The sequence below is a fragment of the Anomaloglossus baeobatrachus genome, chromosome 1 (assembly GCF_048569485.1).
Source record: "Anomaloglossus baeobatrachus isolate aAnoBae1 chromosome 1, aAnoBae1.hap1, whole genome shotgun sequence".
Taxonomy (NCBI): Eukaryota; Metazoa; Chordata; class Amphibia; order Anura; family Aromobatidae; genus Anomaloglossus; species Anomaloglossus baeobatrachus.
In genome coordinates, this window is record NC_134353.1 from 480,559,473 (window position 1) to 480,587,007 (window position 27,535).

Sequence of the window (27,535 nt, forward strand, 5' to 3'; positions counted from 1 at the left end):
TTATAAAACATTTTGTTTTGTTTTGTTCTTTTCATAACATTTACAAATCGCGAGGTATATAGTTGTATAAATTTCTGAATTATGGAAATTTTTTCTTTTGACTTCTTTGTAACAACAATTCAATAAATATGGCTAGATCAATTACTTTTCCTTTCTACTTCATTAAATTAAATAAATATTGAACACATCACTAATTTTGTAAGTAAATCAATTTCTAAAGGTGCTATTGACATGACTTTCTCACCAGACGGCAGTAAAATCTAATCCAATGCACTGGTGACGTATTCAATACTTATGTCACCTGGAGTAGATATTTGCATAAATCAGAACTCAATCCATCTTCAATCTTTAAATTTTTTTAATCATTTGGAGTTGGTAAATACTGGACATTTACAAAAATTTGTAGATTTAATTTAAAAGGCCAAAAGATATGAAAATGTCATCACTTGCAAAGATTCGTCTTCCTTTGAGTTATGAAACCGTGTACAAATTTATATGATTTATGACAACTTCATGTTAAAAATCCACATTTAAAAATATATTGCCATTAATTTAGTATATTTTAATAAATAGAGCAATTTTTTATTTTTCACAAAATAGAAGTTTTAAATCAAAAAATATAAAAAGGATGTGAGAGAAAGTACTGAGTGTTTTAGCAGATTTAAAAAAAAAAAATTGTAATGATCTGCATATTAAATTTGACTTCACATCTGACTTGTGGATTGATGGATATTGCTAAACTCCAGAATGACTGATGACTAAACATTTACAGGATCCTTTCTGTTGTATTCAGCTTCTGATCTCACACTGCAATGTGGCTATGCTGATACTTAAAGGATTATATACAAATTAAATGTTCCTTCATCATTCAACCTGAGCATGAAATACAATGATACAATGTCAAAAATCCAGTATCATCTTGAAGGATGCCCATTCACATTAAACTAAAAAGAAAAATCCTAAATAAAAGACTGAGTTTTACAACACATAGATTGTTAGTCTTGGTGACCCAATTAAGACCCTTTCTACTCTCACTCTGCCTTTTTCACTTTTCTCTTGCGAGTACCCTCGTTTAGCTCTTCTTTGGATTTGGCACTTGAATGTGACACTTCATGGTCATCATGATGGTGGTGATGGTGGTGATCTTCATGGCCATTATGGTCGCCATTTGGAGAGCCAAAAAGGATAGGGCAGATGCAGTTCTCCAGAAGAGCAAAAGGTGATCCATGAGAGTGAGTGGCTGTCATGTAGATCTGCATGGGGAAAAGGGATACATACAATGGTAGTTAATATGAGACTAATAATTGAGTTTGCCAGCTGAACTCATATTATGAATGCAGCAAACATAAAAGATCCATAAAAGATGATGTAGGAATAATACAAATTCTGAATATATTAATCTTTAATTTTTAAATATAAGCCATTACTAGCATTTATAGCCCCCAAACTACTAATGTATATATGACACATACCCATAACACATATCTGTTAAGGGGGCTTTACACGCTGCGACATCGCTAATGCGGAGTCACGGAATTTGTGACGCACATCCGGCCGCATTAGCGATGCCGTTGAGTGTGACACCGATAAGCGATTTTGCATCGTTGCAAAAACGTCCAAAATCGCTAATCGGCGACATGGGGGTCCATTCTTAAAAATCGTTACTGCAGCAGTAACGAAGTTGTTCCTCGTTCCTGCGGCAGCACACATCGCTCCATGTGACACCGCAGGAACGAGGAAGCTCTCCTTACCTGCCTCCCGGCTACTATGCAGAAGGAATGAGGTGGGCGGGATGTTACGTCCCGCTCATCTCCGCCCCTCCGCTGTTATTGGGCGGCGGTTCAGTGACGCTTCAGTGACGTCGCTGTGACGCCGCACGGACCGCCCCCTTAGAAAGGAGGCGGTTCGCCGGTCACAGCGACGTCGCCGGATAGGTAAGTATGTGTGACGGCTCTGGGTGATGTTGTGCGGCACGGGCAGCGATTTGCCCGTGTCGCGCAACAGATGGGGGTAGGTACCCACACTAGCGATATCGGGACCGATATCGCAGTGTGTAAAGTAGCCTTTAGTCTTTGGGTTTCTACCACAGCCCTAGCAAATTGTGTCTTGTGCCTCTTCATCAAAGTAAAACATTAGGCAAAAATTGAAAAATTACTGATTGCCTAAATAAGGGTATGTGCACACAATGTCTTTTACAGGCTAATTCTGCAAAAGCGCTATATAAAATGAGCATAATGCATAGTAATGTCAAAACAACATTGCTTTGCATATGTTCCGTCTTATGTTACTTCATTTAACCGCTTCGGGGTTCGGAAACCGCCTTCAGAAAACAACCGCTGGCATTTCCTGAAGCTTCTTCACATGGGAAATTTCAGTTGTTGCACCAGCAACTCAATAGTAGGTGCAGGAGATTTCACAAATATTGCAATAACCTTGTTGGGAAATTTCTTCAGACTTTATCATATACATTTCAAATGTTAAGTCCATATTCTGTGGGTTTGAAAACCTGTATAATATTCTGCCCTGACTCCAAATATTGTGGAAAAGAGGGAATTGTTCCCATTGGAGATCAGTGATATCTGGTAGAGGCTTATTCTTCTCCCCTAATGATAAGCAAATATATTTGCCACAATTCATTATTCGCACGAATATTAAGGTATTTAAGATATTCGTTACTCATCGAGTATTTTGGTATTCACTTCCTGAGTTTCAAGTCTCTTCCCCACGTTTCAAGTCTGCATTTCAGCCACTAAACTGTGGGGATTGTCTGCCAATCACAGTAATGCTGTAGCCATCTTTGCAACTGGCTTTAATGTGATTGGCAGGCGCAGTGAAAAAAAATAGCTTGCGGTCCACCACCTACTTGTGATAACCAATGCAAGTAAAGTAGACAGCTGGGGACTGGTATTCTCAAGCTGGGAAGGTCCATGATTATTATACACCCTCCTCAGCCTAAAAGTAGCAGCCCGCAGCCGCCCCACAATTGGCACATCCGTTACTTTTACTAGAGTTCACAGCCTCCAGATGTCCCAGCAGCTGGGAATCCATTAATTTTAAAGGCTCCTTTAAAGTTACTGGATTGACAACTGTCACGAGACCAACTGGCTGTGAGATCTGGTAACCTTAAAGGTCTCCCAACAGCTGTGAGGCTGGGGAACCCTTAAAAGAGCCTTTAAGGTTTCTGGAGATGTCAGCTGTTGGGACATCTGAAGACTGTGAACTCTGTTAAAAGTTCACAGCCTCCAGATGTCCCAGCAGCTGGGAACTCCAGGAACTTTAAAGGCTCCTTTAAGGAGACTTTAAGGCTCCTGGAGTTGCCAGCTGCTGGTACATCTGAAGGCTGTGATCTCTAGTAAGAACTGACAGACTCTTAAAGTTTACCTTAAAGGCTCTTTTAAGGTTGACTGTGCCGCCGCCATGACATACAGTCAGACTCTACGGCACTGAATTCACCTGAGGTCACTTCTGGCATCCCCCTACACTGTTCTCAATGTGAGCCGGAGGCCACAGTGAGCGGTCACATGTTCTAATGTCAGCATTCATCATGGCCTCCGAATGTAGCAGAGCCAAGATCGTCATGTAAATTACGCTGGACTTGCAGAGGTGTTTTGGAGATTAATAAATTGGTGAAAGGGTGTATTTTTTTAATATTATTTAAAAAGTAAAGGATTTTTGTGTGTTTTCTTTTTACTTACAGGGTTGGTAAGGAAGGGGTCTCATAGACACCTCTCCATTACAAAGCCAGGGTTTCATGGCAGCTGTGATTTTTGACAAATCACAGCTGACATCAACCCTATATATTACCCCATCACCGCACCAGGACAATCGGGATCAGCAGGGTAACGTGCCACAATTGGCGCATCTAATGGATGTGTCAATTGTACTTCGGATATGGGCTGCTATTTTTAGGCTGGGGAAAACCCCATAACCATAGACCTTCCCAGCCTAAGGATATTAGTTTACTTTATCTGTGCTAGTTAACAAAAATGGGCAGGAGCATATGTTTGTTTGTTTTTTTAGTATTTATTTAAATAATTAAAAAAAAATAAAAAAAAAAAACGTAGTGGAAGAGCCTCTATTTTTTCTAACTAGCCATGGTAAAGCACACAGCTGGGGACTGGAGCCTACAGCTGTCTACTTTGGCTGCACTAGTTATCACAAATAGGCAGGGAACTGCAAGTCAAAGTGACTCAATACTCTGACAACATTGTACCCAGAAGCAACCTGTGTTCCAGAGATGCATCCCTACATCTTGCCCAAGCTGTTCCCATTCAATTTCAGAACTTTTCCATCCATTTCAGCATTTTTACAGCCCACCAGACATCCTGGGAGGGTTCAGTGGAAAATGATTAGAGTTTCCTATTAACTTGCATTAGATTTGTTGTTTGTGACGAATACACAAATAGTACGAAATATTTAGACGAATAATCCAGACCCAAATATTTTAGTATTTGCCCATCACTTATCGCCCCCCATTGAGATTAACATGCAACTCTAGCCACTGAGTCAATTGTATGTTCAGGCCAGAAATACAGAGAATATTTTCTCACCACTTTAAATGAAAAAAAAACAAACAAAAAACCCCAAAAAACTATAGATGTTTGATATTTATGTTCTCATACTGAACTGGAGAATCATACTGCCAAGTCAATTTGACCATATAGTGAACGTGGTAATTAAAAAAAAAAAAAATACAATTGTGCAATTACACTTTGTTTTGCAATTTCACCGCACTTGGAATTTTTTACCTGTTTTCCAGTACACTATATTGTACTTTTGAAAGACACCATTCATTTTATAACTCATCCCACAAAAAAAAACCATAATAGAGATTTAATGGCTCAGGAAAAGGGGAGGAAAAAGCAAAAATTGAAAATGGCCACGGCGTGAAGGGGTTAAGAAAATGGACACACACACATTTTATATATATATATATATATATATATATATATATATATATATATATATATATACGGTATATATAAATAAAATTTGCATCACCATACTATTAGAGCTATAATTTTTCTATATTTCTGCCAACAGAGTCAGGTGAGGACTTGTTTTTTTTGGGATGAGTTGATATTTTTATTGGTATCATTTGTGGAAACATAACATTTTTCATTGCTTTCTATTCTGATATTTGGGAGGCAGAATGAGGAGCATGAAACAGCAAATCATGAAAAATAAAAATAAGTTCCACAACTGGATATACATGTGTTTCTCCGAAAATCAGACAGGGACTTTTTTTTGCTCGAAAAGATGGGCTAGGGCTTATTTTCAGGGTAAGTTATTTTTTTTCCCATGAACAACAATCCACATTTATTTTTGAACAAACATAAAGAAATCCATATTTATTCAAATATAGTAATATCGCAATCTGGAACATCAACATAACTCTCCAAACACTGTGTGTAACACATCTATCTATCTATCTATCTATCCCTCTATCTATCCATCTATCTATCTATCTATCTATCTATCTATCCATCCATCCATCCATCCATCAATCTTCAGTAGTGTGAACAAGTGATAACCCCCTTCCTGATTTCTTATTCTTTTGGATGTTTGTCACACTTAAATATTTCAGTTCTCCAAACAAATTTAAATATTAAACAAAGATAATACAGTAAACACAAAATACAGTTTATAAATTAAGGTCTTTATTATTAAGGGGGAAAAGAAATCCAAACTTTAAGGGCCCTGTGTGAAAAAGTGATAGCCCCCCCTTACAACATAAATTAACTCTGGTTTATCACATCTTTGGGAAAATGAGTTCAATTTCCCTAGCCACACCTATGCCTGATTATTACCACATCTGTTCTCAATCAAGAAATCATTTAAATAGGACCTGTCTTACAAAGTGAAGTAGACCAAAAGATCCTCAAAAGCTAGACATCATGCTGTGATGCAAAGAAATTCAGGAACAAATGAGAAATCTCAAAAAAGTATTAACCCCAAATTTCCAAAATATTCTCCTTTATTATATCAAAGCTAAAAAAGACTCATAGACATAAATACATACAATGTCTCAACTGGAATCAGCCAATACAGGGGTAGATACATAGCAATAATTCATCCTTCAATCACAGATCAATATACATTTCTCCTCCTAAACAATTCCTCAGAGGGAAAAATTGCAATTTTTCAAGGATTTATATATGTTTCATACCGTTTTCATACCGTTGTTCATATTAGATATTTTTTAGAAAAACAAATTGGATGTTGAATAGCGGTCATAAAATACATCAAAAGGGGCTATCAGGGATGACACTTGTATTACTGTGGGTATATGGTCTCTAAAACTGGATAGGGGTTGGAACTAGATATAGAGACGAAATATCTTTTTGTCTCTGTTTACAGTTCCTAAACCACTGTGTAACAGTGAGTTTAATAGTTGTTTTTCTAAAAAATATCTAATATGAACAACGGTATGAAACATATAAATCCTTGAAAAATTGCAATTTTTCCCTCTGAGGAATTGTTTAGGAGGAGAAATGTATATTGATCTGTGATTGAAGGATGAATTATTGCTTTGTATCTACCCCTGTATTGGCTGATTCCAGTTGAGACATTGTATGTATTTATGTCTATGAGTCTTTTTTAGCTTTGATATAATAAAGGAGAATATTTTAGAAATTTGGGGTTAATACTTTTTTGAGATAAAATTGACCCCTGGAATATATCAAATTGTATTTGAAAAGAAAAACAAATGAGAAACAAAGTAATTGAGATCGATCAGTCTGGAAAAGGTTATAAAGCCATTTCTAAAGCTTTAGGACTCCAGTGAACCACAGTAAGAGCCATTATCCACAAATGGCGAAAACATGGAACAGTGGTGAACCTTCCTAGGGGTGGCCAGCTGACCAAAATTACCCCAAGAGGGCAGCGACGACTCATCAAAGAGGGCACATAAGACCCCACAACAACATACAAGAACTGCAGGCTTCACTTGCTTCAGTTAAAGTACGTTTTCATGACTCCACCATAAGAAATAGACTGGGAAAAAATGGCCTGCATGGTAGAGTTCCAAGATGAAAACCACTGCTGAGCAAAAAGAATAAAGTCCCATCTCAGTTTTACCAGAAATCATCTTGATGGTCCCTAAGACTTTTGGGAGAACTCTCTATGGACTGACGAGACATAAGTTGAATGTTATGGAATATGCATGTCCCATTACATCTGGCATAGATGTAACACAGTATTTCAGAAAAGGAACATCATACCAACAGTAAAATATGGTGGTGATAGTGTGATGGTATGGGACTGTTTTGCAGGTTCAGGACTTGGAAGACTTGTAAATGGGTACCATAAATTCTGCTGTCTACCAAAAAAATCATGAAGAAGAATGTCCGCCCATCTGTTTGTGATCTCAAGCTGAAGCGCACTTGGGTTATGCAGCAGGACAATGATCCAAGCACACCAGAAAATCCACCTCTGATTGGCTTAAGAAAAAAAAATTAAGACTTTGGATTGGCCTGACTTTAATCCGATTGAGATGCTGTGGCATGACCTTAAAAAAGGTGATTCATGCTCAGAAACCCTCCCTTGTGGCTCAATTAGAACAATTGTGCAAAGATGAGTGGGTCAAAATTCCTCAAGAGTGTTGTAAAAGACTCATTGCCAGTTATCACAAACACTTGATTACAATTGTTGCCGCTATGGATGGCCCAACCAGTTATTAGGTTTAGGGGGCAATCACTATCTATCTATTTATCTAAACACACTGCACATATATACTGGCCTGTCTCCTCTTCAGCTTTAGACTCCTGCAATTAAGAGACCTTTTGGTGACAGCCTAGACACATGACATGATGTCACATAGGTCCTGAAGCAGTGTTATCATAAGAATATAAACACTTTAGCCCATAGGAGAATTGGGGGCCCTGTGAAATTGCCCAGTTTGCTTTCCCTTCTCCCTAATGATAGTCCTGCATACCAGCCTGTCTCATGTTCAGTTCTTTTAGACTCCTGCAATTTAGAGACCTGTGATTACATCATGTCACATGACTGATGTCATCAAAGGTCCTTAAACAATATTAACCTTGGAATACAACTGCTCTAGTCGCTAAGAGAGTGGGAGCCCTGAGAAATTGTGCAGTTTAACTCCCTCTAATGCCTGCCTTGACTGTAATTAGGGATTATTTTTGAAGTAGGGCTTATATTTAAAGCATACTCGTAAAATAATGTTATGGCTTATTTTTGTGGGTCTTATTTTCGGGAAATACGGTTAATTAAAAACATGTTCCTGTGCTGAGATAAGTGTATACATTTGCCCCTCTATGTACTGTGGAATGGCTGTGTCTGAAAGTTCAGGGACATGGCCAGATCATACCACAGCTCCAGGACCAGGGAGGAAGCAAAATAATATAAAGACATCACAGCACGGCATCATAACTGATACTTTCTGTGAGGTAAAACAGTGCTCAAAAACAGGAAAGGAAAGGCTTTACCTTACCAAAAAAAATAGCTATGATCTCTTACTATGCTATCTGTATACTCTGCTGTGCATACTCCCCTGTACAGGAGCTGTGTTATGAACAGACCATGTCCCTGCACGGTCAAAAATATGAAAGTCAGACCTGGCTCGACTACCGCAATAGGGGGTGCCAAGAAGCAAAATATAATGCAAATCCTCAAAAAATAGCTTCGGCACAAAGCTATTTTTTGCGGACCTGCACGGTCAAAGACAGCCATTACACAGTACATAGCAGAAGAAATTTCTATTATTCCAAAATCTATTAATTGAAATGAACTTTGTTTGTAGGAAACATCCCATCTGATGAGAACGAGGCTCCGCAGGTCAGTACAACAAATGGAGCAAAGGGTGCACATCTGCACTTCCACTCTATTCACGATTGGGCTGCAAAGCCCCATACTTAGGGTTCCAAAGCCCACAATCTTGGGATCGTGCGTGGTCTGACCACTGGACTACATGATTTTTGTTTGGTGGGGAATAACCATTTAAAGAGGTTCCAGAGTGAGTGAAGCCACCCTATAATATCCATAAGCCCTAATTATCCTAAGGAGAAAGATAACGTTGATGAAATTCTCTCTTAGGCTATGTGCGCACTTACCGGATTTTTCGCGGATTTTGCCGCGGATTTGCTGCATGTTTCGCTGCAGAAAATGTTCATAATATCTCTGCAGTGAATCACCAGCAAATCCTATGGAGAAAAAAAATCCTGTGCGCACTGGGCGGAATTTGACAGCTGCATGTTTTGCTGCGGGAATCCCGCAGCAAAAACAAGTGCATGTCACTTCTTTTCCGCACAGCGCTGCGGGATTTTACTCCATTGACTCAATGTTAATCAAGAAATCCCGCAGGGAATAACGCAGGCAGCAAATTCTGTGCGGTTCACTGCGTTTTCCTGCGTTATTCCCTGCGGTATTTTGCGGTTTACCTCCGGTAATGTGCATCACTTGCTTGCGGTTTTGCAGGGAAGTGATGTCATTACAGGAAGAGGAAGCCGTGCAGAGTAAACACACACAGATCACACACACACACATCACAGACACAGAACACATCACAGACACATAGATCACACATAGAAAGAAAACGGAAATATAGAAAAAAAAGAACGTGGGCTCCGCTGCATATTTACCTTCCAGCCGATGTAAGCACACAGCGGCGGCCCGGTATTCTCAGGCTGGGGAGGGAGAGTGGCAGGGTTAATGTCTCCTGCCTCACTCCCCCTCCGGCAGCCGAGAATATCAGCCGCAGCTGCCCCGGCACTGTCGCATGCAATATGCGACAATACCGGCGTGTCCTCGGCTCTTCTTGCCACCGTGTAGCAGTGGTGGCAAGGTAATACAAGGGGTTAATGGTGATGGGGGACCACCGCCATTAACTCCAGGCTTGATCATGGCAGCGTCTATGTGACAGCTGACATGATCAACCCGTAAGTAAAGTGAAAAAAAACACAGACACAGAAAAATCCTTTATTTTAAATAAAACAAACAAGCCTCGTTCACCATTTTATTAACCCCTCCCAAACAAAGCTCCGGCGTAATCCAGGTCCGACGTCCAGCGCTGCTTCCATCCAGCCGCGACTGACACAGACACAGCGCTGAATGAAAGCAGCAGAGGTAATTACCGGTCATTTCCCATGGCCGGTAATGTGAACTCACTGCCGACCGTGGGAAATGCAGCGATCTGTCATCTATCTCTCTATCTATCTATCCCTCTGTCTATCTATCTATCCCTCTATCTATTCTTCTGTCTATCTACTCTCAGAATTAAATGACTTTTTTTTTTTTTTTTTTTTTCTTCAATGTGCTTTATTGCATTGAATGCAATAAAGCACATCCCAACCCGCACGCGGCAAAACCGCGGCAATACCGCGAATAATACCGCGGTAAAACCGCAGCAAACCGCGGCAAACCGCATGCGGTTTTCGGGTGCGGTTTCCCGCGTTTTTTTTACCGCGGGTGCGGTAATCTTTGAGGGCATGCGGAATTTTCTCAAGAAAATTCCACTTCCCAGTGCGCACAGAGCCTAAACGATACAGTGCAATTTTTGGAGGAAACACATTTTTAAGCAGATATGTTACATTTCACATTTTCATTTACAAACTAGGTTCATACCTTGCAAGTAGCCATAAAGAGAGTAAAGAAAAAGATGAGGTACGCTTTGGAAATGGGTAACCAGTGTGATTGTTGCAAGGTGAACAAGATCGCACCATACAAACTGGCCTTGGTTGGGCTGTAAGGGGCAAAGAAGAAAATTAGAGCTCAAGAAAATGAAATAAAATAATAAAGTAAGATAATTACCAAATGTCTAAACATCACTACTGCTTTAAGCAAGTATACAGTATAGAAGATCCCTATTTTCAGTTTTTATGTGTGTGACCTATGGATGACTTATTGTATTGTGGTTAAAAGTTTCAAGACCATGGGGACATGTTCACACTTAGCGGAAATACTGTATTTTTTACGCTGTATACTTTTTTATGTGAACAATCAGCTGTTTATCAGGTCAAGTGAAGTGAATAAAACTCCCACTGTGCATTTTTGGTGTCTTTTGCCTTATTGACTTATTTTTACACAAACATGACATAAAAAAGAAATGTTTAAAAAAGAAAACCAAAAACAAAATGCAATAAACAGAGCAGAGATGGAAAATAATGACAGGAAAAGCACAGCATTTCTGCAAGTGGGAACATGACCTTAAAACATGTCCTTATCCTAATCACCATTAATACTATTTTTCACAACCCATATTTCTTGTATTTTCTTTTATTATGTCTATCTTGGGCTTTATATATTTAAACAGTTATTGTATTTTTAGATGTGTCCCACAGATAATGTTGCTACTTTAAGGTGTACTTCTCATATAGCGAGATCGCTAGCGAGATTGTTGCTTAGTCACGGTTTTTGTGACGCACCAGTGACCTCATTAGCGATCTTGCTGTGTGTGATACGGAGCAGCGATCTGGCCCCTGCTGTGAAATCGCTGATCGTTACACACAGTGCTGGTTCATTTTTTGGACGTTGCTCTCCCGCTGTGAAGCACACATCGCTGTGTTTAACAGCGAAAGAGCAACGATCTGAATGTGGAGGGAGCAAATGTCTGGCAGCCTGCGGTAAGCTGTAACCAAGGTAAATATCGGGTAACCAAGCGAAGTGCTTTACTTGGTTACTCGATATTTACCTTGGTTACTAGCATCCGCCTCTCTCAGGCTGCCAGTGCCAGCTCCCTGCACACGTAGCCGGAGTACACATCGGGTAAATAAGCAAAGCGGTTTGCTTATTAACCCGATGTGTACTCTGGCTACGAGTGCAGGGAGCCAGCGCTAAGCGGTGTGTGCTGGTAACCAAGGTAAATATCGGGTAACCAAGCGCTTGGTTACCCGATATTTACCTTAGTTACAAAGCACAGCATCGCTTCCACGCGTCGCTGGGGGCTGGGGGCTGGTCACTGGTCGCTGGTGAGATCTGCCTGATTGACAGCTCACCAGTGACCATGTAGCGACGCACCAGCGATCTTGACCAGGTCAGATCGCTGGTGGGATCGCTGGAGCATCGCTAAAATGTGACGGTACCCTAAGGTGTACTCTGGTCTACATAAATTATCACCTATCCTCTTGATAGGTAATAATATTAGACTGGTGTGTGGGACAAACTTCTGAGAGCCCCTCCAATTGCCACTTGTGCCCCCTGTTCTCCATTGGTTCTTCTCTGGCCGCATTACCAAGGCCGTGTACATTACGACTCTATTCTAATGTCTATGGCACTGATAAAGATAGCCATACATTTAACGTGGTATGGAAAGAGAACCATGGGAAGTCTATGACTCTATGAGTCTATGAGTGGTGGGATCCACATTGACTAAACAATTATCAAATCTAAAGGCCCCGTTACACGCAACGACGTATCTAACAATATATCGCCGGGGGCACGGATTCCGTGACGCACATCTGGCATCGTTAGCGACGTCGTTGCGTGTGACACCAACAAATGGCCCTGAACGATCAAAAATACTCACCTTATCGTTAATCGTTGACACATCGTTCATTTTCAAAAAATCGTTGATTGTTGCAGGACGGAGGTTGTTCATCATTCCCGAGGCAGCACACATTACTATGTGTGGCACCTTGGGAACGACGAACTCCAGCTTGCCTGTGGCCGCCAGCAATGAGGAAGGAGAGAGGTGGGCAGGATGTTACGGCCGCTCATCTCCGCCCCTCCGCTTCTATTGGGCAGCCGCTTAGTGACGCTGCTGTGATGCCGCACGAACCGCCCAGGTAAGTCCGTGGGACGCTCCGAATGTTTTTGTGCGCCACGGGCAGCGATTTGCCCGTGACGCACAAACGACAGGGGCGGGTGATTTCACCAGCGATATCACTAGCGATATCGTTGCGTGTAAAGCCCCCTTAAGTCCCTATGTTAAGAATGGCAAAAGAAATCAGATTCTATATAGTTGATTGTTATGGGATCCAATTTTTTTCATGCACCCATAGACTTGAATGGGTGAGTCTCATCCATAATAACAAGACTACTGCATGCTGCAATTTTTTTTTAAGCAGACATTTGGTCTATGTGAAAAAACGCATCTGAAAAGTCCTACTGAATATTGATCTGAGTGCTGTCCCTATGAGGACAGATTTTTTTCCACGGACTGCACTCAGACTGAAAATATAGTCTCATGAACGTAGCCACATTATGAGTAGGTGATCATTTATGCCAGAGAATAATTTAATCCAGTTTCGGCAGTGAATTATATAAAATCTGTCATGTAATGGAAGGCCCTGCGGGCCCCCCTTTTTTTCCTTTTCTAAAGCAGACAGACTACAGTAAATTCCCCTTTATGGTTATATCAATTATGATGTGCAATGTACACCAATAGAAATAGGGAGCTTATGATACATTTAGGAGTGTATTCACATAAAACTGCTCTTAGGTATCGAGCAGCACAAGAATTTAAAGATATCAAAAGTGAGTGAGTGCCTAAAGTCAGTAAGTGAGTGAATGTCTAAGGTCAGTGAGTTAGTGTCCAAGGTCAGTGAGTGAGTGCCTAAAGTCAGTAAGTGAATGCCTAAGGTCAGTGAGTTAGTGCCCAAGGTCAGTGAGTGAGTGCCTAAAGTCAGTAAGTGAATGTCTAAGGTCAGTGAGTTAGTGCCCAAGGTCAGTGAGTGAGTGCCTAAAGTCAGTAAGTGAATGTCTAAGGTCAGTGAGTTAGTGCCTAAGGTCAGTGAGTGAGTGACTAAAGTCAGTGAGTGAGTGCCTTAAGTCAGTGAGTGCCTAAAGTCAGTGAGTTGTATAATATGCAGCAATTGCCAAGATCATGTTATTAGAGAAAACCAAAATATATGTAACAACTTCAGCTGTGCACTCACAAGGACATGTGAAGAATTTCATTGGTTTCTGGCTTCCAAACACCACGTAAGAGCTGTTCCACATTAGACATCAGTGCCACACCAGAACCTATAAGAAAACCCAGAAGTATTATCTTTAGAATACACATACAAAACATGATCATTAATACACATTATGTCATCTACTATAATTACCTAATATTAACAAGAGTGAAATATGTTCCATTAAGGCTGCTTTACACGTTTCAATTAAATGTGCGATCGCACCCGCCCTTATCGTTTGTGCGGCACGGGCAATTTGTTGCCCGTATTGCACAATGCTGTAACCCCCATCATACATACTTACCTTCCATACGACCTCGCTATGGGCGGTGAACATCCACTTCCTGAAGGGGGAGGAACGTTCGGCGTCACAGCGACGTCACACAGCGGCCGGCCAATAGAAGTGGAGGGGCGGAGATGAGCGGGACGTAAACATCCCGCCCACCTCCTTCCTTCAGCATTGCCGGCGGGACGCAGGTCAGCGCTGTTCATCGTTCCCTGTGTGTCACACGGAGCGATGTGTGCTGCCTCGGGAACATTGAACAACCGGACGTTCAATTTTTAGAAAATGAACGACGTGTATGCGATCAACGTTTTTGCGTACAATCGGAATTGCACGTAGGTGTCACACACAACTACAATACTAACGATGCCGGATGTGCGTCACTTACGACGTGACCCCGCCGACACATCGTTAGATTTATGTAGTATGTAAAGCCCGCTTTATATAGGTGGCACTAGAACCTATATGGTCTATAATGATAAGGACACACTATACACACTAATACAGCAAAAGCAGACAAAAATGTTATAAAATGTATTTCTTTACGCACACAAAATATATTATTTTAAAAACAAAAAAAATACATATCAATAAAACAGGTTAGATTATACAAAGTAAGATATGCATGGACAACAAATTCCAGAACTGAGCATTTCCGGCCACCTGCTGCTGCCGCCGGCACAGAGAACAGCTGATTGGTGGGGGTCCCCCGTGACGGAAGCCAGCTGATCAGACACTGGAGACTTATCCTTAAAGGGTAGGCCATCAATGTTAAAGTAGCGCACAACCTCTTTAAATAAAATAGTTGGACTCCTCCTAGTGGGCTTATGTGAAATCAAATTGTATGTATGGGTAATGTTGATTATTTAACACCCAGAAGTGATAATGTTCAAACAAAAAATAGCATACAGAAATGCAGGTAACTAATATCTATCAATGTAATCAGGATATTCCCCAAAGTGCAGAGCGTGCAAAAGGAGAAAAATGGCAAAAATTGCCTGCAATAGTTAAAATATTACCATCAATTATTGCCACCAGCAGAGCCCCTGATGTACGTTTCACTTAGTTTTCCTCAGAAGGGGTTCTTATCTGATCTAATGCTGGAAACACCAGGATGCTGATGAAGAAGAGGCTGCTCACATTGCCCCACCCTTTGTTTCTGATCTAACAGTGGAGATACCTGGGATGCTGAGGTAAGAAGAGACTTTTCACACTGCTGTCCACCATGTCATTCTGATCTAATGCTGAAGATACCAGGAGTGCTGTGGTAAGAAGTGACTGCTCACACCGCTGTTTGCCTTGTCTTTCTTATCTAATACTGGAGATTCCAGAGGTACTAATGTAACAATAGACTGTTCACACTGCTGTGCATCATTTCAATTATCTAATACTTGAGACTCCAGGAATGCTCATAAAGAAGAGACTACTCACACTGCTACCAACCATGTTTTTCTGAACTAATTAGGAGATACTAGGAGTGCTGAGGTAAAAAGAAGCTGCTCACACTGCTGTCCATCCTGTCTTTTTAATCTAATACGGGAGACACCAGAGGTTGAGAGGTAAGAAGAGGCTGCTCACACTGCTATCCGCCCTGTCTTAATTACAGGTAACAGCAGGAAAGCTTCTAGTGCACATGCTTCCAGAACCTGTTCTGTTAAGACTAGAAGGTGGCCCGATTCTACACATCGGGTATTCTAGAATTTACGTATTGTGTAGTTAATGTATGATTTTTGTTTTATATATATATATATATATATATATATATATGTTATTGTGTGTAGTTACCAAGTGTTTGTGTAGGGCGCTGTACATGTTCTGGGTGTTGTCTGGGTGTGGCGGGGGGTGAGAGCGGTGTTGTTTGTGTGTTGCGTTGTGTGTGTTGCGTTGTTTGTGGAGCGCTGTGTGTCTGTAGCGTTGTGTGTGTGTGTGTTGCGCGGTTTGTGTGGGGTGTGTGTGTGTGTTTTGGTGGGAGGTATGTTTTGTGCAATGTGTGTGTTGTGCGGTATGTGCGTATATTTGTGTGTGCCGCGGTGTTTGTGTGTTGGGTGTTGTGTGTGTGCGGCATTGTCTGTGTGTGTGGGTGTCTGTGTAGGGTGATGTTTGTGGTTCCCAGTGTGTGTGTGGTGTGTTGTGCAGTGTGTGTGTGGCGGTGTGTGTGTGTGTGTTTTGGGGGGAGGTGTGCACCCCCCATCGTGCTCCATCCCCCATGCTGCGTACCCCCCATCGTGCTCCATCCTCCATGCTGCGCACCCCCCATCGTGCTCCATCCCCCATGCTGTGCACCCCCCATCTTGCTCCATCCCCCATGCTGCGCACCCCCCATCGTGCTCCATCCCCCATGCTGCGCACCCTCCATTGTGCTCCATCCCCCATGCTGAGCACTCCCCATTGTGCTCCATCCCCCATGCTGCGCATTCCCCATTGTGCTCCATCCCCCATGCTGCGCACTCCCAAACGTGCTCTATCCACATGCTGCACACTCCCCATTGTGCTCCATCCCCCATGCTGCACACTCCCCATCATGCTCCATCCCCCATGCTGCGCATTCCCCATCGTGCTCCATCCCCCATGCTGCGCATTCCCCATCGTGCTCCATCCCCCATGCTGCGCACTCCCAAACGTGCTCTATCCTCATGCTGCGCACTCCCCATTGTGCTCCATCCCCCATGCTGCACACTCCCCATCGTGCTCCATCCCCCATGCTGCGCATTCCCCATCGTGCTCCGTCCCCCATGCTGCGCACTCCCAAACGTGCTCCATCCCCCATGCTGCGCACTCCCAAACGTGCTCCATCCCCCATGCTGTGCACTCCCCATCGTGCTCCATCCCCCATGCTGCGCATTCCCCATCATGCTCCATCCCCATACACGCACACACCCGATCGCATACACGGACACACACATTGACGATATTGCACATACGCGCTCACACTCACAACATCCGGAGATACCACATGCTTCTGGCCATTTAATTTAGGTCACTCCTCAACCTCATTGAAAGTGCCAGAACACCACTTATGCAATTTTTATACACAGAGAAAACCGTGGTATAATCTTTTTAAATAAAAAATAATCTTTATTATAATCACATTAAAATTGATACAGCAAGTAACTCCTCAAAGGGTTAGCTGAACTGCTTCTGGCCATGTGATCTTCTGGCAGGTCCTGGAAGGTCACTGCACGCACAGTATCGACGCCGAGAAGCAAGCGATATCACTGGAAGTTGTGAGTGTGTGGATGCGATCTGATGTGTGTGTGAGGTGTGTGTGAGAGTGAGTGTGATCTGATGTGTGTGTGTGTGTGTCTGTTGTTATGTGTGTGCGTGTGTGTTCCGTCGCTGCAGGACCTTGATGTGCTCACCTGGGAGCCGGTGTAGGCTGGTAACCATGCTACACAATATTACTCGATGTGTACCATGGTTACCAGCGTACCCTGCCCCCCGCTCGCACGGGAGCCCACACCAGCGTACGCCGGCAACCCCAGCAATGCGAGGGTATGTGTCGGCTGGGTTGCTGGCATACACTGATGTGGGCTCCCGGGGGTACAGCACTCACCTGGGAGTCGGGGCTCCGTGTCAGTTCGGGGAATGCGTGCGGGGGGCGGGACCAGAGCGAGCGTGCAATGCGTGAGGGGGGCGGGGCATGGCCGAGTTGCCAATGCGTGCAGGGGGCAGGGGCGAGAGGCCAATCCGTGGGGGGGCGGAGCCTGGGCAAGCGGCCAATCCGTGCGGGGGCGGAGCCTAGGCGAGGCGAGCGGCCAATCCGTGCGGGGGGGCGGAGCCGAGGCGAGCGGCCAATGAGACGCTTGTCGCGGTAAGGACAGAATTTTGGAGCAAGACAGACAGACAGACAGACAGAATAAGGCAATTATATATATATAGATTCTATGACTGATTTCTGTCAGTGTAACAAAGCAGTGACCATTTTAATTCTACATTGATTACCTCCGTAGACAAAACATTCATGATTTGCTAATTACAAATGTTTAGGATTTTATTTATAATGATATTTCCTGTCGATATTTAGTTTTTTCTAATCACAGAGATCCCCTTGGAGTCTTGATCAGAGGTTCCTCAGAATACAGCAATTAGAACCTATCACTTTTACAAGTGGAAAGGCAAACCGATTTTAGTGTGCTTAAAGACACAAATTACAGAATCCTTTCCGTGAACCTACATTAGTTTCCTTGAGGTATTAGGGGTCCCTTAGGAATGTAAACCTTTTTTTCTAATTTTTTTTATGGTAATAAAGTTGTCAAAAAGCAAATAAGAGGCTAAAACATAACTTTTAATAAAAGTATGTAAAAGACCTAATACTTAGGCCAATGTAACCATAAGCATCCCCGACTGCTATGAGGATATAAGGCGTAGACCACGCCACACAAAAGATAGCCCCTCAGGGATGCCACAAATATAACAAACTAAACAAACAAACAAAAAACAAAAAAAAAGAAAAGTATATATAGATTGTGTTTCTACGTGTTATCCAGACAGTGGTCCTATATATATAACAAACTTAATAGAGAAACACAAAATACATAAATCATATAGATTGTTGACATCGGTCAACAATTCAAATGTACATAAAGCATTAATAGTACAGTTGATATAGAAAAGATTGCAATGGTCTCACCAATTAGGTGGTCTGTTGGGTAAATCAGTCTCTCCCTCCTAGGAGTCCTAGAGTAGCCATTGCGTCAGTAACCCTAGTCCTGATGGGAGATATCCTCGACTGTTACCCCAGACTTCTGCCCTAACAAGGGCAGACCACAGCTAGCTATAATGTCCATCTCTGTACTCTCCCTAATAGCATCCCGACGCGTTTGGTCGAGATAGACTCATCAGGGGATATCGTCCTACAGAGGGGCAGGGGTCCTGCATCTCAGCTCACAAACAATCTATGGAACCAGACTAGCTGTCAGCCAAAAGTATATAACTCCACAATAACCAATCACAATTCACTTGCTTGTTAGATCTCACCTGGTGACTAATCAATTACTACCCCTTTAACCAATAGGACTGGGGAGATGTATATACGTGGTCTCTTAGTAATGCTCCATAAACAAACCAGAGCATCATCCCCTTTCCACCTGAGGTAGAATACTTAATCAAGCGTTTCTCACAAAAATTAGTCATCTGACCGCTACGTCAGACCTCCCAAAAAACCATCCCCACATGCTGATTACCGGTACCTTGCTGTTCGCCGTTACTGTAACCGCGGCATGAATGTGGAATACACACTTGATGTGTTCCACACGTAGCTCCTCCCCTCAAGCCATCCTGGATGGGTCAGCTGACCATATCAATATCCAGGAAGTGATGTCCTTAGCTGGGCTGACCTCAAACGATGCATGTGTAGATTCCATATAGGAATCCTATTGGCTGCCCTTCTACCATCAGGGAGAATACAACCCAGTGGCGCAAACGGCAATCACACAGATCACAGACCCCCAAAAACAGGGTTCTAGCCCATATGGTATAAAATCCGGATAATGCACTAATTTTTTTAAAAAAGTGAAATTTTCAATTAACTGTAATACAGCTCAGAGCTAAAGCATCATTATGCATTCGGAGCTACATTAGTAAATTATTTTAAATTATTTTAAACAACATAGCCAAAATGGTGCAGTGCATATCGCATATGTGGAATGCAATCACTCTGCGCTCCACAAGTAATAAAGGTAATAAAGTTATAAAGTTGGTAATATCTGCCCTGTTCTGGCACAGTTTTGCCAAGTAAATACAATAGAGAAAGCTAAAATTATTCTATACCCAACTTTTCATTATATTCATCATTGACATCAAAGAGTACATAGATCAAATTAAAAGTTTCATAGAGACCTAAAAAAAAATTTCAGTGGAAGCGCAAGCTGTGGCCTAACAGTTTCACTCATGAGAGATGTAGCGTTCTCTGTAGGACCCTTTTTTTTTTTTTTAAATTCTTTATTTTAAAGACCGACTCGAGAACATACAAAATAACCACTGTTCCACAAAGAGCAGAAAAACAGATATCAAATATTTAACATTGACATGTAGCCCACCCTTCCGCTCCCCTATACATATCTAGTAACTGCAACTGCTCGAGTCAGGCCCATTTTAATCCTTTTATGAACCAACCCAACATGGGTAGAATACAGAACATAGAAAGAGAGAGCAAAGCCCGAAAAGAATTTAGAACAGGATAAGAGAAAGAGGTAGAAAGAGAATAAAGGGGAGGGGAGAGTAGGAGAAGATAGGGGGCAAAGAGGTGAGAGAAAGGGAAAGCGAGAGAAAAAAAAAAAAAAAAAAAAAAAAAAAGAAGGGGGGGGGGGAAGGAATGCTCCACCAGAGCCTCACAGCAGACGTGGAGGAGCGAGTAATCTGGCGTAATCCGCCGAGTAAGTGAACTCCAACCATGGGAGCCAGGTCCTACGAAAACCTTCCTGACTGTCATTGAGAGAGGATGTCAGGTCCTCCATGTGCCTTAGGTCGTTAACCCTTGAAACCCACTGTGCCAGTGTGGGGGGGGTAGTAGACTTCCAGCCAAGCGGGATACAAGACCTGGCGGCCATTACCAGAAATCTAAGCAAAGAGCGCTTGTATCTATGAGCCGGGAGTTCCGAAAGCTGTAAGATATACAGTTCCGGACCCAATGTCTCAGCCGTGCCGGTCACCAGTCTAGTTACCTCCCTCACTCCTGACCAAAACCGTTGCAAAGAAGGGCAAGACCAAAAGATGTGCACGTAGTCACCCTCCCCCGAACCACATCTCCAGCAAACGGGATCGACTGAGGGGAATATCCTATGAAGTCTGGTCGGGACTCTATACCACCTGGTCAGTAGTTTGAAGTTGGCCTCCAACATTCTGGAACTGATCGAGGTTTTATGTGCCATCATTAGGACGTTGTTTCGCTGCGTGTCTGATAAGGCCGTCCCAAGGTCCCTTTCCCACTGCCGCAAATAAACCGGGGTGGGCAAATCTCCCGGGTCTGATAGCAGATTGTATGCCAGGGAAAGTGAGTGCCGCAGGGCCCCCTCTCCCAAGCACAATTTTTCGAATCTAGTGAGAGGCCCAGCATACCGGGCGAAGCAGGGAAGGGAGCTCAAGAAGTGTCTCAACTGCATGGCCCTCCATCTCCCCAAGGGGTCCGGCGGCAGGAGACCACAAATATCCGAAAGAGATAGCCAGTCACCCTCTCCTCCCATCTGGTAAGCTCTGAATCTGCCCCCCTGTAACCAGCTCCGAAAAACTGGGTCCGAGAGGCCGGGACGGAAATCCGGATCTCCTATAATTGGTGACATGGGAGAAGGCAACGGCAGGAGGAGACGCCGAACCTCTCCCCTCGAACAGCATTCCAGAGTAGCGCCAATGGTGGGATGAGATCTCACAGAGGCCGGGAATAAGCTCCCGACCCAAGGCATGGCCGGTAAATGTACCTCCGAGAAGCTCTGTTCCAGGGCGACCCATGGTTTCATCCTAGAGTGACGGCACCAATCCAGAACCCTGACCATATGTGTGGCCCAGTAATATTTTTTCATATCAGGTATTCCCAGCCCCCCCCTACGCTTAGGTCTGCACAGTAGGGAACGGGAAAGCCTCGCCGGCTTATTTGCCCAGATAAATTTAGTATATAGTGAGGCCAATTCCTTGAAAAAAGAGCTCGGGATCTTAATTGGCAGGGCCTGGAAGAGATAAAGAAGCCGTGGTAATATGTTCATCTTCAATATTGCACACCTCCCAAACCATGTGAAAAGACCCCTCGCCCAGTTTGCGCAGTCTGTTCTAATGGACTGCAGGAGAGGGAGATAGTTCAGCTTATAAAGTTGGCTATTTTCCGCTGCCAGCTGGACCCCCAGATACCTCAGAGAGTGATTAGCCCACTTAAACCCGAACGCAGATTGAAGCGCAATAACAAGATCTTGGGGGAGAGATACATTCATAGCCTCTGATTTTGACATGTTAATTCTAAAATTAGAAAGAGAGGAGTATGTTTCCAGCTCTCTCAGTAAATTGGGCAGGGAGACCCGAGGGTTAGTAATAAAGAAAAGTAAATCATCCGCGTACGCCGCGATTTTGTAGGTGGAACCCGCAACTATAGGGCCGGAAATGTCAATGTTACCTCTAATTCGGCAAAGCAGGGGTTCCAGGGTCAGGATAAAGATCAGGGGTGAGAGGGGACATCCCTGCCTTGTGCCGTTAAGAATGGAAAATCTATCTGAAAGGAGACCGTTCACCCTGACCACAGCAGAGGGATTGCTATACAGAGAGCAAATCCACCTGAGCATCATCCTCCCCAACCCCACCTCCCGCAGAACCTCCTCCATGAATATCCAATTGACTCTGTCGAATGCTTTTTCTGCGTCGGTCGACAAGAGCATCAGGGGCAACCCTTCCGAATTAGCCCTGTGGATTAAGTTCACCGCCTTAGTGGTGTTGTCCCTCGCTTCCCTTCCCATCATGAACCCAGCCTGGTCAGGGTGGACAATCTCCCCCAGCAATGGAGAGAGTCTCTCTGATAATATTCTGGTGAAGAGCTTCAAATCTGTGTTGAGGAGGGAGATGGGTCGGTAACTAGAACAAGAGGTAGGGTCTTTACCCTCTTTAGGGATGACTACTATATTAGCGGCCAGAGAGTCTCTCGGCAAGTGGACTTTTTCAGAGAGTGAGATATTGTTAAAGGCCGAGAGAAATGGGGGAAGCAGCATGGAGCCCATCTTTTTGTAGTAAAGCAGGGGGAAGCCATCCGGACCAGGGGCCTTACCAGTGGGGGAATTTTTAATTGCAGCCCAGTACTCCTCCTCTGAGATGGGTCTTTCCAGGGCGTCCGCATCCTCCGGTTTAAGGTGTTTCAACCCGGAGTTAGAAATGTACTTCTGGATACGCTGCCGTAGTTCCGTCCTGGCCCTCTCCGACCGCCCCCCATCTATTGAGTAGAGAGAGGCGTAAAAGTCTTTAAAGGCGGAGGCAATGTCTTTCGGAAGAGTGGCCCACCTGTCGCCAGACACGTGCACTCTAGGAACATAGCCCCTCGCCCTCTGGATCCGGAGGGCTCTAGCCAGGGTCCTGCCACTTTTATTGCCATATTCATAGAAATGCCGCCTGCATTTAGCTAGCACTCCCTTGGCCTTTTGATATAGCAAGGACCTGAGTTCCTCCCTCTTCCTGGCCAGATTGGCGCCCACGTTCCCTCCCAGAGACCCCTTATGTACTGCTTCCAACTCCCTTATGTCTGCTAGTAGAGATGTAACCTCAGCTTCCCGTTCCCTTTTCAGACGGGCCCCATGTTTAATGAATAATCCCCTCACGACACATTTGTGAGCTTCCCACACAATGTTGGGGGACATCCCCTCCCCCCCACTACAATCAAAGTATTCCTTCAGGGCCTCCCTTATTTCTTGCATTGTCACCGGCTCATTGAGTAGCGAGGTGTTCAATAGCCACTGACCCTGCCTCCCGATGGGACATTCAAGGGACAGAGTGACCGTGATCAGTGCGTGATCAGAAAAAGATATGCACTCAATTGACGCATCCACCAGAGAGTGTAGGTCCCCATGTTTAATAAAAAAGAGGTCCAACCTAGAATAGCAGTCGTGCGCTGCAGAATAAAATGAAAAGTCTTTGTCTGATGGGTACAGCAATCGCCAAGTGTCTATCAGTTGGTGGTCATGTAATCCCCGTCTCATCCGGCGCAGCGTCATGTGTGGCATACCGGACACCCCTTTTGAACTGTCTCTCAACGGTTCCAAAACTACGTTAAAGTCACCCCCGAGAACCAGAGTGCCCTCCGAGAATTCCTCTATCTTCTCAAGGTACCGCAACAAGGTGGGACATTGGCCCACATTAGGCAAGTATACTGCCACAAATGTGAATATCTGAGTAGCTATGCGTCCCTTGAGCATCATAAGTCTACCCAGGTCGTCTGTCTGAGAGTCTAACAATTCCCACGGGAGCGTGCTGGACATGAGGATGCTCGTTCCCCTAGATCTAGGATCAGGGGAGGGTGAGTGGTGCACAATGGGGTACCTTCTGTCCGAGAGTCTGTAAGGCTTAGCTTCACAGTAATGTGTCTCCTGGAGGAAGGCTACCTGGATTCGGTTTCTCCAAAGAAGGTTCAGCAGGATAGACCGTTTCTCCGGGCTATGAAGGCCCTTGACATTCAGTGAGCCCACCCGCAGTTCGGCCTGCCTCTGTTTTGCCATTTTCTGTCGCGAGGTCCTAGAGGAGCAAACCAAGAGAAAAGAGGGGAAGGGGGGAGAAAAAAAAAAAAAAAAAAAAAAAAAGGAAGAGAGGGAAAGCTGGTAAAAAGAGAGGAGGGGTAGAAAAAGTATTGACAAAGAGGGAAGTAGCTGAGACCCTTTAGCAGGGGGAAGAGAGAGAGGCAAGAAGTTCAGAGGAGAGAACAAGAAAGAGGAAAAGCAGCGAGACTGCCGCTCGCAGCACCAGGGACCAGCCCAGGGACTACTAAGAAAAAGATAGGGACAAGAACTGACATGCGGCCAGAGCGCAGACCCGCGCCCCTCTTATTAGCACTAAATGACCCCTCTCCCCGACGGAGAGGAAGGGTCAGCCGATTAACCACCCACACACCCCACCACCCAGGATGAACGCGGTAAAGAAAAACATCCCCCCCCACCCCCCCCCAATCTTAAACTAGACATTGCCAAAGAAATAGAATTTTCAAAAACTTTAGACAGTATACTATGACCAGAAAAAACTAGCCCAAGGCCAGGGCTCCTGCTCAGGAGTCGTAGAGACAAGAGAGAGCCTCCCAGCTCCCCGTACTTTGACTCCGCCTCTCATCAAAAGCACCTTCGTCTCACATCTTGGACCACTCCTTCCTCCCGGCAGCATCCGGTACATGCCAAACCCCTCAAGGATCGCCGCTTTGAGCAGAACGGGTGCCTCCCTTCCTCCTCCGCGGCCTCGGGGGTGCCTGGGGTTCCCACTCCAACCAGTCCGGAATTGAGCAGTCTGGTATTCCCAGGAATGCAAAAAGATCAGGAAGCTCTGAGTGCCTCCTCAGCAAAAACACGGAGTCCCCCTTGCGTACTATCAAATGGAAGGGATGGCCCCATCTATATGAAGCGTTTACTTCTTTGATGCCGAGCAGGAGAGGATGAAGCAGGCGTCTCATATATAGCGTGCGGCCGGAGACATCAGGGAATAACTTCACCATGGCCCCATCCATCTCCACCGGTCCATATGACCAAGCTCCCTGTAGGATCCTTTCTCTGTCTCCATAATAGTGCAAACGACATAGTACATCTCTAGAGGAGGGGGCAGATCTAGGGCCCGTCCTTGCGACTCTGTGAATTCTGTCGAAGAGGTAGGTAGCCTCCAATGGGCGATCAGTGACCCGGTTGAAGATGTTTAAGACTTTAGTACGCAGGAGTTCCTGGGGCCAGTCCTCCGGTATACCCTTCAGTCTGATATTATTTCTTCTGCCCCTGTTCTCTTGATCATCCAAGAGCAGAGCAAGGTCTCTGATGCGGGCATTGGATGACTCACAGTCTCTCTCAATCCTCTCCATTCTGCTCTCCAGGGACTCCTGAGCCTGCTCTGTGGCTTCAATTCTGTCCTCCAGTACCACCATTTCCTCCCTCAGGGCAGACAGCGCCATCTGCTGGGAGGATTCAATTCTAGCCACAACATCCTCCAGATCTTTCTTGCTGGGGAGGGCCAAAATGAGCTCTCTCAGGGCTTGTATGTCCCCCTGTGGGGGGCCAGCATGCATACAGTTTGGTATCACCTGAGGTTCTGTGTGCCCCGTGGGCGGGGGGGTCTCCTGTGTGCAGAGCATGGCCGGTATCCCCGGGTCTGGTGATCCCCTCAGGGCCCCCCCCCTATCCACAGCAGCGTGCTGCGAGGCAGGCTGAGCAGCCTCCCCCCTCCTCCAGTCCTCTGTACCTGGGCCCGCTCCGTCCAGTGCCACCGCCGCCTCCGACCTCCGTTTCTCTGCACCGCTGGTCCCCTGCTCTGCTGCACAGGCTGTGGGAGAATGCCGAGCGGCACCTGGGGAATCCCCCGCTGGAGGACGCCGCGCGCCCGCCGGCGCCATCTTGCTTCGGGCCGCCTGCGGAGGTTCAGAGCCCGGCGCCGTCAGAAACTTTGTGAGGCTCCCCTGGGGTCTCTGGCTCGTCACCGGGGAGGCAGAAGCGGGCGCTACCCCCGGTCTCTTCTTGGGGGCCATCCTGGGTAAGTGGGGGCTGCAGGATTTAGTAGATTTAGGCTGTGGGCGCAGGAGCTCTGGGATCCAGCGTCCTCACGCTTCCATGTCAGGACACGCCCCCCTGTAGGACCCTTTTTATAGGCCATTAATATGGGTCTTAACGACCAGTCCCCCATTTTCACCATCTTTACCATCTTCTCACATGCCTCTAAGGGGTACTTTGCACGTTGCAACATCGCTACTGCGATACCGTCGGGATCAAATCAAAAGTGACGCACATCCGGCGCTGGTAACGACGTTGCAACGTGTAAAGCCTAGATGCACCGATAAACGATCGCAAAGCGTCATAAATCGGTGATCTGTGTAGCGTCGGACATTTTCATAATGTCGCACCAATAGGAGATACGATGTTGTTCCTCGTACCTGCGGCAGCACACATCGCTGTGTGTGAAGCCGCAGGTGCGAGGAACATCTCCTTACTTGCCTCCACCGCCAATGCGGAAGGAAGGAGGTGGGCGGGGTGTGTACGTCCCGCTCATCTCCGCCCCTCCGCTTCTATTGGCCATCTGCCGTGTGACGTTGCAGTGACGCCGCATGACTCGCCTCCTTAGGAAGGAGGCGGGTCGCCGGCCAGAGTGACGTCGCAGGGCAGGTAAGTGTGTGTGAAGCTGCCGTAGCGATAATGTTCGCTACGGCAGCTACCACAAGATATCGCATGTGCGACGGGGGCGGGTGCTATCGCGCTCGGCATCGCTAGCATCGGCTAGCGATGTCGCAGCGTGCAAAGTACCCCTTAGACAGTTAAAAAAATAAATATCCTATATATTCTTGTAAAATTGTTCTTCCTCTAGCCCTAACCATCCTTTTTACTGCTTGATAATGCTTACCTTTTACCCATCCAATAAGTACCATGATAACCCAGCCATGATGGTAGTGGTGATGGGCATGGTGAATGCCAATGGCAATTTTGCGTACACGGACTACTTCTTTCATACCAACAAAGACAAGTTTCACTGGTAAAAAGCTGACACACTTGTAGAAGAGGTTCAGAGGGCAGAAGAACATGAGGTACCTAAAAATGAGAAGATAATAGAAACTCATATCATAGTCATATTATAACTGTAGACATCAATATAAAAAACACTTGAAGTGTAACAACAGAGGAGTATTTAAAGGGCTTCTCCATCACTGGCACCTCTTGCTTTGCTGCCTATAGTGAGTAAATTTGATTTTATACTTATATGCTGGTAT

General features: G+C 44.8%; 1 protein-coding gene across 1 annotated transcript in view; it reads right to left on the reverse strand.

The window, feature by feature from the left end:
* Positions 1-340: 340 nt before the first annotated feature.
* The window catches only part of TMEM38A (transmembrane protein 38A), a 57,503-nt gene continuing 30,308 nt past the window's right edge, over positions 341-27,535 (reverse strand). Inside the window, exons 3-6 of the mRNA XM_075338310.1 lie at positions 27,172-27,356; positions 13,836-13,923; positions 10,585-10,702; positions 341-1,253 (exon numbers count right to left, since the gene is read on the reverse strand). Of these exons, the coding sequence (XP_075194425.1) occupies positions 1,032-1,253; positions 10,585-10,702; positions 13,836-13,923; positions 27,172-27,356 (613 nt within the window). The 3' untranslated portion in view covers positions 341-1,031. The remainder of the gene's footprint in view (positions 1,254-10,584; positions 10,703-13,835; positions 13,924-27,171; positions 27,357-27,535) is intronic.